General features: G+C 48.9%; 8 protein-coding genes across 8 annotated transcripts; 2 read left to right on the forward strand and 6 right to left on the reverse strand.

Annotated features, from left to right (window-relative positions):
* Nucleotides 1-101: 101 nt before the first annotated feature.
* Nucleotides 102-653, reverse strand: ASPGLDRAFT_33251 (uncharacterized protein; the record flags this gene model as incomplete). The annotated part of the gene is made up of 1 exon (XM_022544283.1): nt 102-653. The coding sequence occupies one exon, from the start codon at nt 651-653 to the stop codon at nt 102-104; it is 552 nt and encodes a 183-aa protein (XP_022403026.1).
* Nucleotides 654-837: 184 nt separating this feature from the next.
* On the reverse strand, nt 838-1,513 carry ASPGLDRAFT_44118 (uncharacterized protein). Its single transcript, XM_022545957.1, has one exon. The coding sequence runs from the start codon at nt 1,366-1,368 to the stop codon at nt 871-873; it is 498 nt and encodes a 165-aa protein (XP_022403027.1). The 5' UTR covers nt 1,369-1,513; the 3' UTR covers nt 838-870.
* A 2,163-nt stretch (nt 1,514-3,676) lies between these two features.
* On the reverse strand, nt 3,677-5,618 carry mfsA (glucose-inactivated glycerol proton symporter STL1). The gene has a single exon (XM_022545958.1). It carries the CDS (start codon nt 5,529-5,531, stop codon nt 3,900-3,902), a length of 1,632 nt encoding a protein of 543 aa, XP_022403028.1. The 5' UTR covers nt 5,532-5,618; the 3' UTR covers nt 3,677-3,899.
* ASPGLDRAFT_1215269 (uncharacterized protein) lies at nt 5,433-6,365 on the reverse strand. Its single transcript, XM_022540248.1, has one exon. The coding sequence runs from the start codon at nt 6,275-6,277 to the stop codon at nt 5,786-5,788; it is 492 nt and encodes a 163-aa protein (XP_022403029.1). The 5' UTR covers nt 6,278-6,365; the 3' UTR covers nt 5,433-5,785.
* ASPGLDRAFT_44121 (uncharacterized protein) lies at nt 6,143-7,296 on the reverse strand (the record flags this gene model as incomplete). The annotated part of the gene is made up of 2 exons (XM_022545959.1): nt 6,899-7,296; nt 6,143-6,834 (listed from the first exon to the last, which is right to left on the reverse strand). Coding segments are annotated over exons 1-2 (521 nt in total), but the record flags the coding sequence as incomplete, so codon positions are not given.
* Nucleotides 7,297-9,135: 1,839 nt separating this feature from the next.
* On the reverse strand, nt 9,136-10,624 carry ASPGLDRAFT_33254 (uncharacterized protein; the record flags this gene model as incomplete). Its single annotated transcript, XM_022544284.1, has 8 exons — nt 9,136-9,248; nt 9,365-9,525; nt 9,576-9,684; nt 9,752-9,888; nt 9,935-10,064; nt 10,109-10,309; nt 10,356-10,455; nt 10,502-10,624. 8 exons carry the CDS (start codon nt 10,622-10,624, stop codon nt 9,136-9,138), a joined length of 1,074 nt encoding a protein of 357 aa, XP_022403031.1.
* Nucleotides 10,625-11,769: 1,145 nt separating this feature from the next.
* Nucleotides 11,770-14,239, forward strand: ASPGLDRAFT_144549 (uncharacterized protein). The gene is made up of 4 exons (XM_022541820.1): nt 11,770-11,803; nt 11,880-12,365; nt 12,469-13,085; nt 13,138-14,239. Exons 2-4 carry the CDS (start codon nt 12,097-12,099, stop codon nt 14,073-14,075), a joined length of 1,824 nt encoding a protein of 607 aa, XP_022403032.1. The 5' UTR covers nt 11,770-11,803; nt 11,880-12,096; the 3' UTR covers nt 14,076-14,239.
* A 55-nt stretch (nt 14,240-14,294) lies between these two features.
* Nucleotides 14,295-17,063, forward strand: ASPGLDRAFT_64644 (Kha1p; the record flags this gene model as incomplete). Its single annotated transcript, XM_022548803.1, has 4 exons — nt 14,295-14,393; nt 14,443-14,859; nt 14,907-15,569; nt 15,624-17,063. The coding sequence occupies 4 exons, from the start codon at nt 14,295-14,297 to the stop codon at nt 17,061-17,063; spliced, it is 2,619 nt and encodes an 872-aa protein (XP_022403033.1).
* Nucleotides 17,064-18,290: the final 1,227 nt, after the last annotated feature.

Here is an 18,290-nt window from a genome sequence, read left to right on the forward strand (position 1 = left end):
AGGGTCATTATCGATATAACGACGACGACGAAGGACACTCAGGTGAGTGCCCCAACTGAGACTTAACTAACTAGAACCTTAGGTTACGATACGAAGAGAAGCTAGGTTGTGACAAGCATGTCCACACTGCCACTCTGCATAGCCTCATACAGTGTCTTGGTGCCATTGATCCGGGCACCATGCTTCAGCAGCAACTGCATCATTTCGTACTCCCCCCAATATGCTGTATGTTCAATTGTTGGCCGATAGCACAACTGGCTCTTATTTGGATCACAGCCAGCCTCGTCCAGGATGAAATGTGCCAATGGGAAGTTATCAGTCAGAACTGCATGGCCAAGGGCATCGCCAAAATGGCTCAAGTGCCATGTTAGGATGGATGGGTGGTATACAGTCAGAATCTTGAATGCTTCGGTTTTCCCATGACCCACTGATTCCAGCGACACTTTATCGCGGAAGAGAGGAGATTTGCTATTTGGTTTGTATGTATCGAGCAGATAACGCATGATGTCGAGGTTCATGGATTCAATGGACGCGTGAAGAAGCATTATAATAGCATTATCGTCATGTGTCGTTGGAGAGGTAGCAAGGAGGGGTTTCACTGGGTCGACCTGACCCTGCTCGATCAGGGAAGTAATCGTATCAATATTCGACATGGCTGGGTTGGATTAATGTTGACTACAATCTGGAAGAAGAAGACCAATTTAAATCATGGTGGTCAAGACCTCGAGTGCGCCTTGTGTAGCGCAATGCGGGGGCCAATTCTATTCCGAGAAACTCCAACAAAAATTCAAAAAATTAACAACTAAATCTCTATACCAAAAAAAAAAAAAAAATTACATCCCGTAATATACACAATCCAAGCATCTGCTCTCAGCCCCGGGGCGCATTGTACGAAGGTCCATCGGCCGGTGTCCAAATAACATGCCCCTTATCAATAGCTTGTCTTGGGTCGACTTGGATAATCTCCTTGACGTCCCGGTTGCGCGTCAATGCCGGGAATTCCCACCCTCGCCAGGCTTGAGTATCTGGCATACAGGTTCCCTCATTTTCCTCCTTGGTGAAAAAGTAGACGGTGCCTTTGGAAGCCTCGGCGAAGGCCTGTGAGAGCCGCTTCTGGAATTGGTCCACCTTGGCCGGAGATTGTCGTCCGAGTTCCATGCCCTGAGCCTCATACCACTTTTTATTGACAATATCGTTGAAGGCAACAGAGCCCCGACCCTTGCGAACATTCTTGCTGTACCATTCTGAGGCCTTGGCAATTGCCCCGCCACCACTCAAGTCACTGTAGAATAGCGAGTCGCGTTTTCCAACCTTGCCGTGCTGCTGGGTTTTGTGACTAGGAAATCCACTGTCGGAACGTCGGCGCATACATCGGCGGTCTTTCTGGGAATGCACCCGCGCTTGACGAGATTGCTGGAATCAAGGTGCTGGTCTTCTTCTGGGGAAATGTCCGAGTTTTTCTGAGGGATGGTGAGGGCATCACTGACTGAGACAAGCGCCAGGGAAAAAAAAGGAAGATTGAAAGGATAAAGGACGTAGGAAACTTCATGGTGCCTCGAATTTGTCGTATATTGAATACAGAAATCTGTTTGAGAGCCTCAGGCTCCAATATGCCCCGCTCCTGATTGGCCCGCACTAGCGAGCCCACACACAACTGCCGGATAGAGGAGATCCACCCTCATCCATCTACACAGACACAGAATACAATAGTATCGTCGATGCCGTTCCTTGCCATAGCCTGATCCACAAAATCGAATCGGTTTCTTGGATGAATTGCAAGCTGGAATGAAGAACATAAACAGCATGCTTTGGGGGCCATATATATGTGTGTTTCTAATCCTAAGAGTTTCTTATAGGCTGAATTAGTCGAATCAGCCTTATAGGATGCGTTGAGGGATCACAACACGTCCGCACAACCGCCACAGGGAATTCTTCTTGGTTTCCTCACTCAATGATGAGTACTGACACCGGACACCACGAGAAGGTGAGAATTCGTCGTCCTGAGAGCTGGAGGCAGCGCTCTCATCCAGCGTACTCGCCGGAGGCGGTTTGTTAGGGTTGTTCAGTAAGGCATTTTCCGGGATGACCTAAACAATCCCTTCGCCCGCGAAACTATTTCGGGAAATCCGAGGATTTGATATTTTTCATACCTACTGCATGGCTTAGTGGTATATGTCACAGGCTCGGAATAGTAGATACAGGTAATATCAATCTAAGCTACTGTAGCCATCAGCGCGATCATCGAATCTGGGGGAGAAGAAAGGATTGTAGATCTGGGTAATGGGTAGCCCAGAGCCTTGGGTCTAATCTCTAATGCAGCACGTATACGCCACAAACGTAGCCAAAAGCCCTCTCCAATCTTTAGATACATAGCCTTTTCCTCCCTAGCACTTGGCAGTCCCAGATTCTCTGCCATCGTCTGAACGACCGACATACCATGATTTTCACGCGAGGATGTCTCACGGAAATGCGACTGTTCGATGCCTGCGTCGAGGAATTGGAATTCGAAGCTTCCCCTGCGCGGTCGCCGTGGTGCTGCTGGTGCGTGTGCAACTGCGCAAGTTCCAGAAACCGGATCTTGGGTCGCTCATAGTTGGGCTAATCTCCATCTAGATGACAAAGACGCACAGGGGAAAACATCACTTATGTACGCAGAAGAAGAAGCTAGCAAGAAACGTCATTGCGACTTATTTGCTGGAGATAGATGGAAGCATAGTTACTTTGGAGAATTTACGTAGCCTCTGAAACAGAGCTGGCTTAATAAAATGCACTTGCTCTTGATCAAGTGACAAATATGCCAACCACTGTTCCAAAAGATTTTCATATCATTCCTATTATCAGTGTCATTTCAACTGTAGTTCATCCTATTGGTGATCATGTCATGGTGATTATCTGTCTCACCCGCTTATCATACACGTTAACTAGTTACTGGTGAAGGCGATTATGCAACTTTAATCACTCGCTACGCGAGCGAGGCAAAAAAAAAAAAAACATACAACAGCCGGGATTCGCTGGTGGTCACCCACCCAACTACTAACCGGCCGGCGTGTGGCTTAAGTACGGCTGAGCGGACGGGAAGCCCTGTTCTCCACACCCTATGGTCGTATGTACTAGGGTACTACAAATTATTGATAAATGTATGCAATAATTTTATCCGTCATATTGTGCATCGCAATGCAGATGCACAGCTAAAGGCTGCACATTCTTCGGCTTTAAAAAAACCACGAGTCGGAGAGCGCTATTATATCACGCAGATATCCCTGCCGAGACTGCATCAACACCATTCTTCAGACGGGTCCTGTTCTTGTCAGTCATAACCGCGTAATTCCTTGGTTGGTTGAGCCCTGGCTGTATCAGGACGTCCTCTTTGCGCCCGGTTGGCAGTCCTCGGGATTCCCCAGCTGGTCGGGGGACGTGCCTCGCGAGCCTGGTCCAGGCAAGCCGGCCGCCCGGTTGTCATCTTTGTGCATTCCGGCGTTGTTCTTGTTTTAACCAGCGGGCTCAAGATGACGTTGTCGCATCGCCCTCTCAGGCCAGCGGTTAGGAAGGAAACTACAGCAGAGAATAGAAGAAGAGAGGAGAAGATAAATTCAAAAGGAACATCCGAATTTCTTGTCTGGGGTATTTACTATGTATCTGCCAGCCGGGCACTTCTAACAGTCCTATCTAACAGCAGTATTAAGATGTTCACAAGAAAAAAGCATTGAAAAAAAAAAAGGAAAAAAAAGTGGAGAAAGAAAGAAAACATCCGGTCCAAGCATCATTATCGCCTTCGTCACTGCTATAGCACGTCACCAAAGGGCTAACCCAGCCATGTCCCAGCAGCGTGTTCCGCGTCGCAAGGATGGCTTCAACCTACTGAGTCACAGATCTCGTTTTTCTGGTTTCAAAACACACAGCTAGTGCTTTTCCTGCACCTCCTCGACCTCCTGGCCGTTGTCACTGCTGCTGAGGCCGAGCTCGTTCTTCTCAGGTGCGGAATTATCAGAGGTATCCAAGCCCAGATCGCGAGACTGTTGGGCGATCTGTTCGAAATCGAGCTTGGGCATGTCGTTGGCGACTTTGAACGGCATCTTCCCTTCGACATGGGCCCTGGCGTAGACGATGTCGATCTCCTCAAGCTCACGGCCGGCCGTCTCGACATAGAAGAAGTAGCCTAATACCAAACCGATAAAGTTAAACAGTGCGAAGAAGAGATAAAGGCCCCATCCGCTCTCGTTAGCGAAAAGCGGCGTGAACATGACCACGGCAAAGTTGCAGATCCAGTTGGTGCACGTCGACGCCGCGGCGCCCACTGTACGGGTACGGAGGGGATTGATCTCCGGTGGGTAGATCCAGGGCAGTGGTAGGAGAGTGAATGCAAAGAAAACGATGAAGAGGAAGATACCAACGGCAGCACCCTTGGCGTTCTCCTCGGTCTCCTTGACCAAGCAAGCAAATGTGATGACAAAGCTGAGCCCCTGGCCCAGGAAACCGATCAAGTACAGCTTGCGACGGCCGACCCTTTCAATCATAAAGAAGGATGGGATGGTGGCAAGGGCGTAGATGGTAGCGAAGATACCACCCATGATCATAGACAGGTATCGATCCATGCCCAGGTTATCCTTGAAAAGCAGCGTTGAGTAGTAGATGGCGGCGTTACAGCCGGTGAACTGCTGGAAAAACTGGCCGGAGCAACCGACAAGAAGGCGCTGGAATTCCTGGGTCTTGCCGAATGTGAATACCGCCTTCCAGCTTGACTCTGTGGTTTTCGAGGATTCCACGTCCGCCTTCATGAAATTGAAGTCGGTAAGGACGTCATCGGAGTCAGGAGTGGAGTCCTTGAGCTTAGCGATAACATCGCAGGCCTCCTTGTCATATCCGTTCTTCACAAACCACCGCGGGGAATCCGGGAATACCAGGGCACCGATGGCCACGAGCAGAGCGAAGAATATCTGGAGCGCTATGGGGAATCGCCACTGGACGGTATCCGTGGTGTGGGAGAGACCAAAGACCACCCAGTAAGCAACAAAGGTGCCAACAGCGATCATCGCACCCTCAAAACAGACCAGGAAGCCACGGTTGTGAGCGTTGGAGCATTCCGACTGCCAGACCGGGATTGTGGCCGTGTTCATGCCGTTTCCGAGGCCCGATATAACACGGCCGATGACGAACTGACCGAGACCCCACTTATCACCAAAGGAGACCGTTGTAATCAAGGCACCAATGGTCAGGACATTGGCACCAGTAAAGATGAGGCGAGTGCGGCCGAGTTTCTCGCCGAAGAACATCGAGAACAGCGCGCCGAAGAAACAGCCAATCTCATAGCAGGCTGTGACAGCACCGCGGATGACGTTGATATAGTGTGTTTCCGATGGCGTCGGATCTGCGGGCATTTTGAGTTTGCTAAAGGATTCTGTAAACTGTTCGCCATCGATGAGGCCCGCCATCATGCCCTGATTGTAGCCGAAGAGCGAGAAACCCATAACGGCGGTGATGGTGATGCTCACCCGGAGCGTCCGCCCTTTCAAGCCGCAGGTGGTTGTCCACATATTGACGGTATGAGGACAAAGAATGAAATCAATAAAGCATAGAGGAGAGGGAGAAGAGGAAGGGGGAAAAAAAAAAAGAAAGAAAGAGAGTGGATTACTCCAGGATGGAGCAATCTCTTATATGTTCTCCATATTCCCCCCATGACTTAGCGCGTGTCTTGGCCGGACCCAGAATCCAAGAAACTAAGGGTCAAAGGATTCGTGGATGGCATCATGTAAGAATCACTAAGAGTTATTCTTGGTCGGTTAACGTGTTACAACCAACAGTTGGTAAAGAAGGCGATTGGATGCGGATGAAATGTATCAGGGACTCCGGGGACCCCAACAAGTAACAACCAGAGCACAAGAACCCAAGAACCCAAGAACCCAAGAACACAGCCATGATTACATACATGTGCGTGTGCACACATGGGCAGCGCACGGAGGGCAATTAGGCAAATGGAGACCATTCGTTTCAAGCTTAAAACGGTGATTTCTCGGCCAACCTTCACTGGATGCGGCGGCGGTCTTGCTCTTGGCTTCCCGGCGGGGATAAACGCCCGGTAAACGCCCGGGGGACGGGCACTCCGAGTGGTAAATGAATCAGGCAGAAATACAATAATAACAATAAGTTCCTTTGCAGCCTGATTATACGTACAAGTACTCCGTACATAATAGCATACCCCGTATTTGTGAATGTTTCCAAATCCTGTCGGAAAGAGCCGGTGTCGGCAAAAGTAAAGCCTAGGGTCTGTGCCGCGCCGCATAGGAGATGATGATGATTGGTTAGACCAGGGTTATACTGGTCAGACACTTGATGGGAAAAGCCTTCGATGTCATGGGGCTCGGATGGGGGGATCCGGAATAGGAAAAAGAGGGACTAATTCTGTGGGGTCCTCATCTCTCCTGGTCTCTCCTCATCTCTCTCCGCTCCCCGGATTCGTCATCTATCCGAACTGCCAAGGCTGCCCAGACCCGCCAAGGTGCCAAGGTGCCAAGGTGCCAAGTTGAAAGGATTTCCCCGCGCATTGCCACTTTGGGATATAGTAGCTCGTATAATACACCCATGGCACATGCTCGTCGTGATTACTTCTCTTATTCTCTCCTTGGCACTGCTTGTCTTCCCCGGTTGCGGTAGAGCTCGCTTAGCCGCAGTCTCTGAAGCCGTATTCGCTTTAGCCGGGATTGTAGCCACAAATCCCGCATTATCTCCGTTAGTTAGCAATAGCCTTGGTTTCCGATTGATTTCTCGATAGTTGTACAACATGTACTCATAATAATATGACCATGCACAGTTCAGCCTTCCCTCTGCATAATCCTTGAGCTGTAGATATAATGATCAGCCTATAATTGCCAGGGCCATAAGCAATTAGAATAAGCAAACCCACCGAATCCCCAACAGATCCGTCCATCAATTCATCCTCATTTCTAAACCACATCTCCTGCTTTGGTGAGAGAGGAATATCCCGGTCGCCCGGAAACATCTGTGTAGAGTCGAAATCGATCCAAAGCACCCTATCTGCAGCGACCATCACACCACATTCCTCGGCATCGGATCACCATGCAGGGCCCTTGCTTGGTGCATATCTTCCAGAATACGATGGAGAGTCTCCAGACGATCTTTTGAGAAATTGGAGAGGTCTAGCTGCTGCATGTTGGGGAACCTTGAAAACAACCTAGTTCTATGAGCTTGTCGGGGAATGTCACAGAACGCCGTCACCAAAGTGCCAACCAATCATATGAGAACCCAAAACTCTCATACGCTCTATAAACATATATCAACTTTTATTAGAATGATTACCATTCGGCTACCGGCGCTTAGACCATTTCAACATCAGACCGGCTGGGATTTGAAAGCGCTGCTTATTGATGTAAATGCTAGTTTCTTACCAAACCGTTTCAATGACTGTCCTTCGGTATCTGGCAGTATGCAGATAGCCAACTCTTTCGACGAGAGTGCTTGAGGGACAGATCGACTGCTAGTTGCGATGTTGGCACTGTCTGAAGTGCAGTGGCTTTGTCTGGAGCTCACTCTATATCACCAAATTCCACATGGCGCGCTCCTCATCGGGCTCCTCGTACAAGTCGAGAACGACCAAACAATGTCTCTTTCTTGGAGCTGAATCGGGGACTGTCCGGAGAAGGTTCAGGGATGTTTCCTGGCTTTGAAAATGTCGCGTCACGCGGAAAAATGGATGAATTTGCACTCAGTGACTTGATTATCGTTTGAACTTTTGTTCAAAACCCACTCTTGGGAAAGTTATACACAATGGTAGACATTCTGCGAAATTGAGACCTGATCTGAAGTTAATTTGATTCCAGTGATTTCGGAGAGCAGTCGTTGATTTAAAATACTGCGATGGGCAAAGGAGCTGTTTATCGGCCGCTTTGGTGGTTTTTTTTCACGAAGTTCGTTATAGCCTTGAGCCCATGGGCAGAAGAAAGAATGTTTGACGTCGGGTTTTAGTTTATCCTTATGGCTGTCATTGGGGATGTACCGAGCAGGGATATCCCGCGAGTTTATCCAGACATGCAGTTCACATCACCTTGTGACATCCTTCTTCCACGTGCGGACCATGGATAGTCCCTGGTAGCAGTTTGTCCAAATAAGTCATCACACTCCTAGGGAATGCGTAAAATACCGATTATAACTGGTCTCAAGATATTCTGACTGCATCCTTTCCAATTTCTTGTGCTCCTCTCGATCGGAAGTAGTCTGCGATTGTGGGGCTGCATAACATCCTCGCGGGATCCAGAGCCCTCGTTAATGTAATGATGTATCTTGTGTGGGTGCGATGTAATCGGACTGGCATCATAAAAAGATGACCCTTGCGCAATTTTCTGTAATTGAAAATTTGCAGGCTGTCGTAGGCTCTGTCATCTAATGGTTTCATCATGCGCTTTGGAACAGGACTCGTCAAAGATGACCATATGCTCAATAGCATATTTCAGTAAGCTAAAACATTAGAGAACACCTGATGTGAGCAACTGCTGTAGAGGAGCAACCATGGTTAAGCTGGTAGGAGTAGACGAGCTGAGAAGCTACAAAGTCTAATAATAATGAGCAAAAAGAAGGCAGTGAATGCAACCCACCAGTCAGATATATCCTTTGGCTTCCATGCCCCTAATTGTCGACAGCCATACTCAAGCATATCTTAGAACATCATACACTGCCTCTACATAGTATATTGCCCATACGCGGAAACGGGACATTTGGATTCAACCGGATGTGTTGGTTTACAGCAGTTAGTGATAAATCCCATAGTCCTTGTAATCCGAACAAGATCTTTCAGAATATCAAATTTTATATCATCTAAATAGAGCTGACCAGGTAGCCACAATTCAACCATGAACCTGGGCGCATCTTGAGATAGCATTAGCACACTCCCGGATAACATCCCTATTCGAGTCACAATACGTCTCTACCCTGTCTAGTAACATTGGGAGAGCCTTGACATCGTCCAAACCTCCCACGCCCTCGTAGTCACTTTTCCCCCTCAATCCTCCCCTCAACATTGAAACGCCAGTATTTCTCATCCCCGTTGTTTGGGGCAAATGCGGTAAGAAGAATGCGGAAGAGAATGTGAGTGATCTCGGAGTTGGTGGCAGCGCTTGCCAAAGAACGCTAAGCGGGAAGTCTATCATTGAGCCAGAGTAGGTTGCTGTTGGCTGTGATGCCAATGCCGATACTAAGGAAACAGTCGGTTTTACGGGTAAAGCCGTAGACGCTGAGCACTTCTGTTCATAGCCTGAAAGGTCAGTACTATATATTTCCAGCAATAGAGGAACTATTCTCACCATCCCAAAGGATTGTTGGCAGCCAAAGCTCCATCAACTAACTTATAGTCACCCACTTTTATGGGAGAAAAGTATAGGGGGAGCAGCAGATGTTGCACGGGCAGCTTGCCATATTTTGATATTACCCGTGTCTCGAGGCTCATGAGGATGCATGTAGGAACGCAGGAATACTGGGCCGCGGTTGTTGAATGCATTTTCTTGGACAGCTAAAACTAATCTAGAATCATTAGCTTGATGTAGACAGATAAAGGAACAAGAAAACAATACACTTTGCAAGCTGGATTGCCCTCGAGTAGCGAGACATCCTCGCTTCCCAGTTTTTTCTTGACGAGGTTCTTGATGACATCCTCGAAGGCCTCATTAGAGTAGACTGAACCTTTCGCGGTTAGTGGCAAGTTTTTCTTTGCTTCTGTTGCTATCTTTTTTTGCAACAGTCCACAAACAATCCAGGGCCCCAGGGAAGTCTTTCGCCCACTCTTTCCACGCATCTACGTCGAAAATGATTCCAACCAGGCTTTTGTATGTATAAATGCACTCGTAAATGCCCATTTTTAGGCGACCGAGCATAATCGCGATCAAGCTGAGAAGTTAGCAGGGTTCGCAACTAGTTGGCATACAACGCATACCCTCCAGTGCTGGTATCACCGATCATATCAAAGATTTCATATGGCTTCTTTGTCTTCATGTCTTCTCTCACCATTTTCATTACATCCTTGAGAATATAAAGCGAAGCAAGTCCTCGAACACCGCCGCCATCTATTTTTGTCAACAGTGATCATCTTTGGCAGGAAATGTCATACCCAGAGAGAGAACACGCAACTGATGATCACGATGACTGTCAAAATAATCAGCCCTGAAAGTACCATCAGACACCCAAGGAGTGTATGAGCAATCAAGCATATCAGAGTTGATATGCTTCACAACATTCAGTGCAATCTTGGCTTTCCCCATCCCCCCCACACCCTCCGCATCTCTACCAAATTCGGTGGATCCACGGCTGTCTATGAGTTATTATCGTTGCAAGATTTGGAAGTCGTATTTACCTACCAATTCTTTTACCAATTTCAATCTTGAGAACTTCACTTTGAGCCACATTGTAGACGCCAGGGTAACCAACACAGGCACGGACTGCAAGGACATCACCTGCCTACATTTTATTAGTATTCGTCTAGTTGGATATGCGGAATACATACCTTCAGAAGACGCAGAAAAGAATGGCTATGGTCAAAGACTTCCCCATTTATCCGAATAGGGTAAGCATATTTCATGATAGTGATGAAGTAAACCCACCCAGTGAATTTCTGTGTTGTGTCCATTTCTATGACTCGTCCACACCAGCTCAACTCCGTGGTCGACTCTAGGAACCTTAGGATTGTTCTTGTCAAGAATGGCAAAATAAAACCAGGTCCAGTTGGTGTGACAATTGTTCAGAGCTCCGCAATGCAACAGTTGTCAGTGTGAGATGATCCAATTCGGAGTGCATTCTACCACCTGTCAATGCCTAAATTAGTACACAAGGTAGCACTATGCTCGCTCCGCTGGGTAGCAATGCGACTAATTGCGGTAGAATGTCGCTCTAAGGCCGTACTGCGCAGAGTCTGCGCAGAGTCTACGCGGTTTGGATGCGCGATATGTAGTCACCATAGTAAGATTACCCCACCTACTGCATGTAAGAAGGTCTAAGCATGGGAAACATTGGTGAAAAGATATGCGGTTAGGGTATGCGAAAAAAAAAAAAAAAAAAAAAAAAAAAACAAGCATTTTTGTTTTATTGATCAACACCGGCAACCGAACCGTTAAGGCAAAAGTGATGCGAAGCTCTTGATCAAGTGAACAATTTCAATTCTATATTTGCCCAACATATTGCAAAACTCCACAAATCCGCATCTGAACTGAGCGCTCTTACAGGTGGGCCGAGCTTAACTGAGCACGACGAACCAGTATAGAAACTCGGACTCGACGTGGACATGGTCGACCAGTCATCTCAGAAGCATTTTCTTTGCTACTTCCACATTGGCTGCTTTCTTGCAGTATGGCATTATATTATCTAAATAACGATGCACTAGAGCTGAGCCAGGCGAGTCGTACATTGGAGGACGCGTTCCGCTCCTGTAGTGTAGAAATTCGCCCGGCTGATGTGTATCCACGACCTTTCCGAATGAATATTTAGACAAGTCCAAGGATTATGCGTGTCGTCATCGTGCCTTTGGGGAACTTGGAGGGGTTGATTTAGATCCTCGATATCATTATGACTCTATTATTGGCTATGTTAGGCTACCTCGTACAATATTTTTTGCGATTAAGTTTATTAAGAACCGCGGGTTATCATGGCCAAGAACCGCTTACATGTGGGCGGATGGGAAGTCATCTATGTCACTTATTGCTCACTAGCGAAGTATGTGGATAATATTAGGTGAAACATTCGGTACCCCCGAAGAGTCGATTCGTTAGACCCGTAAGCATACTCCGGAGTAGGCACAAGTTGCCTGGAAAGACTGGAGATATGTGATATCAATCAGATCTTATCAGATAGCAAACGGAGTCTATGCGACCGTGGGGAGCGATACACACAAATTGGGACCTCGGTCTCCCTAGTCCATCCGAGAGTCCGAGAGAGCTGCATCCCACGGCCCCCATGTCTACCCCTTAACGACGCGTGGGATTGTCATATTTTCCGATGACACTAAACGCCATCGCTTGCCCCGGCTTCCGTCAGATTTTTTAATTCTTATTCCAACTTCTTTCATTCTCGGAGAATCGGATCGCATTCATTAAGAAGAGATCGATCATGGGTGTCCTTGATTTGGTTCGAGGCCGTAATAATACGAATGTGGCTTCCGGTGTTGTGGTCACAGAGGATCAGCAGCACAGGGAAAAAAGCCCACTGCAAAATCCAGACAGTGACTCCAATGATCGGTCAAGTTTGGAGGCACGGGCGGAGAGAGAAATTGAGTTGAACCCAGGCCAGGTTACCGAGGGCGCTGATTTGGGTGTACAAAAAGCTGAAGCTGCTGCGTTGGTATGGAGTAAAAAGGCACTCATTGGTATTTATGCATGGTGAGTTTTTTTTTTTTTTTTTTTTTTTTTTTTTTCTTCCTTTTCTTCTTCCCCCGTCTGCCGTATCATGAGACATGGCTTAATTTTTATGTGCCAAGTATAGGATCTGGGTATCGTTCTTTATGTTGGCCCTACAATTCTCGATCAGTGGTATAGCCCAAGTCAGAGCCTACGCCGGCTTCAAGGTCGCCCCTGCAGTTGGCACTGCCAACATCCTGTCGACTATAATCGGTGGTGTGATCAAGCTGCCCATCGCCAAAACCCTGAACCTCTGGGGTCGTGCTGAAGGCTTGTGCGCCTCCGTGGCAATATACATTGTAGGTATGATTATCTTGGCTGCCTGCAATGGTCCTTCCTCCTATGCAGCTGGCTATGTCCTTTTTTTGGTGGGATATGATGCGATCTATCTCATTCTGCAAATTTTCGTTGCCGACACGTCTGGTCTGCGAAACCGAGCCTTCACTCTTTCCTTTGCTCTTACGCCCTTCATCTGCACCGCATTTACTGGCCCGCTGGCGGGGAACTCCTTTGTAGAGCATACGGGTGGATGGCGCTGGGCCTATGGTGCTTTCTGCATCATCATGCCTTTTGTCTTTTTGCCTCTTGCTGTCGCGTTCAAGTACTATGAGAAGAAAGGAATAAAACTGGGCATATATACGCAAGAGCGTAGCAATCGGACCGTTATCCAGTCAATCGTGCATTATTGGCATCAATTTGATGGTATGCAGTATCTTTCGTCTTTCAATAAGAAAAGAAATACTAATATGATCAGTTGTCGGTGCCTTGATCTTGATGGCTGGCTGGGTCCTCCTTCTCCTGCCATTCAGTTTGACAAGTGCCGGACGAGCCGGTTACGAAAGCGCCACTTTCATCGCCATGATTGTCGTTGGATTCTGCACTTTATTCTTTTTCGCTGCTTGGGAGAAGTTCTTTGCCCGGGAACACTTTATCAATTATGAATTGCTCAAGAAGCGCACTGTCCTGGGTGCTTGCATCTGCTCTCTTATCCTGAACTTCAGCTTCTCATGCTGGGATCTATATTTCCTCAACTTCTGCATGGTTGTATATGGCCTGAACACGGCGATGGCCGGCTACATGACGCAGATCTACAACGTGGGCTCATGCTTCTGGGGTGTTGTCATCGGTGTTTGGATCCGCTGGACCAAGCACTTCAAGTACACTTGCCTGTGCTTTGGTCTCCCACTCTTGATCCTGGGCGCTGGCTTGTTGATCAAGTTCCGTGGCGAGGGCGGAGGTGATCTCAACTATGTCATCATGTGCCAGATCTTCATCGCTTTTGGGGGCGGCACCCTGGTCATCGGTAACGAGATGGGCGTCATGGCCTCTGCTGACCGTGGCGGCGTGCCTATGATGCTATCTCTCATCGGCCTCTTCAGCAGCCTGGGAAGTTCCATGGGCGCTGCTGTGCAGACAGCCATCTACAACAATGTCTTTGTTGATGCATTGCAGACAGCCCTGCCGGAGGACATGAAGTCCCAGGCGGCGAAAATATCCAATGATGGTTATTTGGTTCAGCAGACATATCCTCTGGGCTCTTCTGAGCGCAACGCCGTCAACCACGCCTGGGGAATCAGCCAGAAATATGGCGCCATTGCTGCCACTGCGATTCTGGCGTTGGGGATTCCGGCTATCGGTATCTGGAAGAACTACCGGGTCACGAAGCAGCAGAACAAGGGTGTCATGCTGTAAGGCTTTTCGTTATCTTGGGGTGTAATGGGAGGCAATATTTTGGATATAGAGTGGATATAGAGTGGATATGTATATGTCTTGATACAATGTTAATGAAATGCGTGTATAGCGGAACCGTAACGGGAGCTGCCGCGCTAGCTGTTTTCAGCACTGCGTCGTCAGGCAATCTTTCATCCATCGCCGCCTCCATTTTTCTTATACACCCTCTTCCAGACTGCCATGTCATCCTCCGCCGTCCCCCTACAAGGCGGCATCCTCGAAGGAGGAAATCCCTCGCACTACGACAAAAAAAATCCCATCGTCATTTTCATCATCCAGGTGAGTCCTGACTAACCAAGGCCATGATGCTCCCCGCCAACCTCGCTAGGCGTCCATAATCATCATCTTCTGTCGACTGCTACACTGGCCCCTTTCCAAGATCCGTCAGCCGCGAGTCATCGCCGAAGTCATCGCCGGCGTGCTTCTGGGCCCCTCCGTCTTTGGTCGCATCCCCGGTTTTACAGATGCCATCTTCCCAGAAGCCTCGATTCCCAACCTCAACCTCGTCGCGAACCTGGGCCTGATCCTCTTTCTCTTTCTCGTCGGCCTCGAGACCGACCTGCGCTTCCTCATCAGCAATTGGCGTGTGGCGGTCAGCGTCTCCGCGGCCGGTATGATCTTACCCTTTGGCCTTGGAAGTGCCATCTCGCATGGCCTGTATAATTCCTTTCGCGACGAACCGGACACCATCCAAATCAACTTTGGCACCTACCTGCTGTTTATTGGTATCGCTATGGCTATCACGGTACACCCAACTTCTTTCCTTCCTGTCATGTGCGCTAACCTGTTCAGGCATTCCCGGTGCTCTGTCGTATTTTGACCGAGCTAAAACTCCTGGGAACCAATGTCGGTGTGATCGTGCTCTCCGCCGGTGTGGGAAATGATGTCGTCGGCTGGATTTTGCTGGCCCTTTGCGTCGCCCTGGTCAATGCTGGGACCGGACTGACTGCTCTCTGGGTGCTGCTCGTCTGTGTTGGTTATGTCTTGTTTCTGTCGCTCGTTTTCAGGCCTGTGTTCCTGCGCTTCCTGAAAAGGACAGGGAGCTTAACCAAGGGTCCCAGCCAGTCGGTCGTAGCGCTCACTTTACTCATTGCGCTCGCCTCGTCCTTCTTCACTCAAGTGATCGGCGTACATGCGATTTTTGGCGGGTTCTTGATTGGCCTTCTCTGCCCACACGAGGGCGGCTTTGCCATCAAGCTGACCGAGAAGATCGAAGATCTGGTGGCTGCCTTGTTCCTGCCTTTGTATTTTACGCTTTCCGGTCTGCAGACCAATCTGGGATTGCTCGACAATGGGACCGTCTGGGGATATGTCGTGGGAATTATTGCAATCGCATTTATTGCCAAAGTGGCGGGGGGTGCTTTGGCGTCCAGACTGTGTGGTCTCCTCTGGCGCGAAAGCTTCTCCATTGGGGTTCTGATGAGCTGTAAAGGATTGGTCGAGCTGATTGTCTTGGTATGATTCCCCCAACTATACTCCAGGATTAATTCCGGCTAAACCATCGTCCAGAACATTGGATTGCAAGCGCGTATTCTTAGCACCCGAACTTTCACCATGTTCGTTGTCATGGCGCTCGTGACCACCTTCGCGACCACCCCATTGACCACGTTGCTGTACCCCAAGTGGTACCAGATCAAGGTTGAGCGCTGGCGCCGTGGTGAGATTGACTGGAACGGCAACTCAGCCCAGGATGATAGTCGCCATGACAGCGTGGCGGCCGCAAAAGACCAGCTGAAGACCAATGCCGTGCGAAGACTGCTTGTGTATCTGCGACTAGACGGACTATCCAGCATCTGCACATTGGCGGCTTTACTCAGCCCCAACGATCAGCCACCTGTACCAAAAATCCACCCCGAAAAAAAGAAGAAACAGGCGGCGGCATCATCACCGGAGCCCGCAGCCGAAGAATCCCCCGCGACAGAGGAGGAAGCGCCCAAGCTTCAAGTACACGGTGTGCGACTGATGGAACTGACAGATCGAGACTCCAGCGTCATGAAAGTATCAGAGATCGACGAATACACCCTCTGGGACCCTGTCGTCAACACCTTCCGTGCCTTCGGGCAGTGGCACGACCTCTCCATCATGGCAGGAGTGTCAGTCGTGCCGGAGCACTCATACGCTGACACAGTCGTGGGCATGGCGCACCAGGAATCAACCGATCTACTACTACTCCCGTGGAGCGAGACAGGAACTATGAGCGAGCATCAGAGCGGGCTGGGAATCGACGAGGTCAACCGGTTTGCCAACGGGCCCTTTGCAGAATTTGTGTCCTGCGTCCTGGGCCATACTACGTGTAACGTGGGCGTCCTTGTCGAGCGGACTATGTACCGGAAGCCACCAGGCCAGCCATCCCTCAGCGGGATGAGCGTTTGGAGCTCCGTGTGGCCAGCCACGCGGTCGCACCACATCGTGCTACCCTTCCTAGGCGGCGAGGACGACCGTTGCGCGCTACGCTTCGTCCTGCAACTTGCGAACAACGACCAGGTGACCGCCACGATCATCCACCTCGACATAGCCATACAAACACCTTCGGTGGGGAATGACCCCGCCGGGCCGAGAAACAGCACTACCGTGCAGAAAGCCGTACCCAGAGAATTCGAATCAGACATAACATTCTTCAACACAATGCGAGATTCCCTCCCAGACGCCCTTATATCGCGTGTCATCTTCAAGCGTATAACCCCTCAAAACCCTAGCCCAGACCCTGTCACATTAGCGATCACCACCGTGCAAGATGAAATGACCCAGTCTCCTCATCAGGCAGGGAACATGGTAGTCGTCGGTCGGCGCAACAACCGCGTGGACGAGACGCCAGCGCGGGAAGATGTCGGCGAGAATAATGTAGCGTTAGCGCTAGGCGCGATAGGGCAGGGCATGGTGCGGAGTGAGGCGCGCGTGGGGAATGTTTTGGTCCTGCAGGCTGGGCGTCCGCGTCTGAGTGATCGATAAAAGTAGAGCGTGATTTATGAACTGGGTTATAGGGTCTGGTTGTGATTTATGTTAAACATTCAAAGCAGATTTACAGTGTTGAGCTAGAATGGAATGAACCGGAGCTCTTTATAAACCCTGCCATGAGTACTATGGGGGATGCGATTGTCACGTTCCACTCATACCGGAATTACTACACCATGATACAGTACACCTTTAAAAAATAGCATAAGCCCCGGATATCCTCGATCATCCCAGAACAACCAGCCCGTTAGAATAGACTCCCCAAATCGTCGGGCATACAGATCGCCATCCCTTGAGAAGGTACATGGTAATGCAGCAAGATATATGATCTGATCCACCCTGCTACTCACTCCCCTGGTTGTGCAACTGATAGTTTGGCAGATCGACTACCAAACTCCGCCCTTATGTCTTTCCGTTCAAATTCGGCTTTCGTCACACCGTGTTACGGCCAATCACTTTGATATATGGTGCCCTGTCCCGGAGAACGAGAAGTCCCGGGGATGTTTCCTAACTTGGAAATATTATTGTGTTGCATAAAAAAAGTGGATGTAATTGCACCCTGTGACTTGAATGTAATTCGAATTCATTTTTGTTCTGCACCCGCTACTGGGAACAGCTATGCACAAGGCTAGGCATTGGAGGCAAAGTTGATGCCAAAGGTTTCGGAGAGCAATCATATTCTGATCCAAAGTACTGTCATGGGCATGCGCAACGCAGCTGTTTCTTAGCTTAGCCACTTTGGTGGTCTTTTTCATGAAACTGGATGTAGTCTTCGGTCCATAGCAAGAGCCGTTTCAATAAAATCCATGATTATGGCTGCCTCCCGATCGGTTTCAAGTTGTTGGATTTTTTTTTTTTTTTTTTTTTTTCCCCCCCGCGATCTTGTTGGAGTTCTTTGCGAAAATGCTTCATCTGGTTCAATGAAAGACATTCCATGATCATTCGCGACTGTTTTCGTGAGGTGGTTTACATTGCAATCGCTATACTTACCTCTCAGAGCAGCATTAATCACAGCCTCTACTGTACTACTGGGATGCAATTAAAAGCATTCTCTACAGAATACGGAGTACTATGGAAACAGTTTCCTTTTCAGACTATGATGTATTCTCATACCACTACCGAGTTCAGACCCCGTCGCCTAGATCTCCCTTTCCGTACAAAACACTCTATAATATTCAACCAGAGGCTAACATTCCCACCCAACGCCTAAACATCGGCGCCAAG

This window comes from Aspergillus glaucus (genome assembly GCF_001890805.1).
Source record: "Aspergillus glaucus CBS 516.65 unplaced genomic scaffold ASPGLscaffold_5, whole genome shotgun sequence".
Taxonomy (NCBI): Eukaryota; Fungi; Ascomycota; class Eurotiomycetes; order Eurotiales; family Aspergillaceae; genus Aspergillus; species Aspergillus glaucus.

What these genes read in the sequence shown, in the direction of transcription:
- ASPGLDRAFT_144549 (XM_022541820.1), top strand. Translation starts at nt 12,097, where the DNA reads ATGGGTGTCCTTGATTTGGTTCGAGGCCGTAATAATACGAATGTGGCT. An exon ending in CTCATTGGTATTTATGCATG is followed by an intron (nt 12,366 to 12,468) that starts GTGAGTTTTTTT and finishes TGCCAAGTATAG; the next exon opens with GATCTGGGTATCGTTCTTTA. An exon ending in TTATTGGCATCAATTTGATG is followed by an intron (nt 13,086 to 13,137) that starts GTATGCAGTATC and finishes TAATATGATCAG; the next exon opens with TTGTCGGTGCCTTGATCTTG.
- ASPGLDRAFT_44118 (XM_022545957.1), bottom strand. Translation starts at nt 1,368, where the DNA reads ATGCGCCGACGTTCCGACAGTGGATTTCCTAGTCACAAAACCCAGCAG.
- ASPGLDRAFT_1215269 (XM_022540248.1), bottom strand. Translation starts at nt 6,277, where the DNA reads ATGCGGCGCGGCACAGACCCTAGGCTTTACTTTTGCCGACACCGGCTC.
- mfsA (XM_022545958.1), bottom strand. Translation starts at nt 5,531, where the DNA reads ATGTGGACAACCACCTGCGGCTTGAAAGGGCGGACGCTCCGGGTGAGC.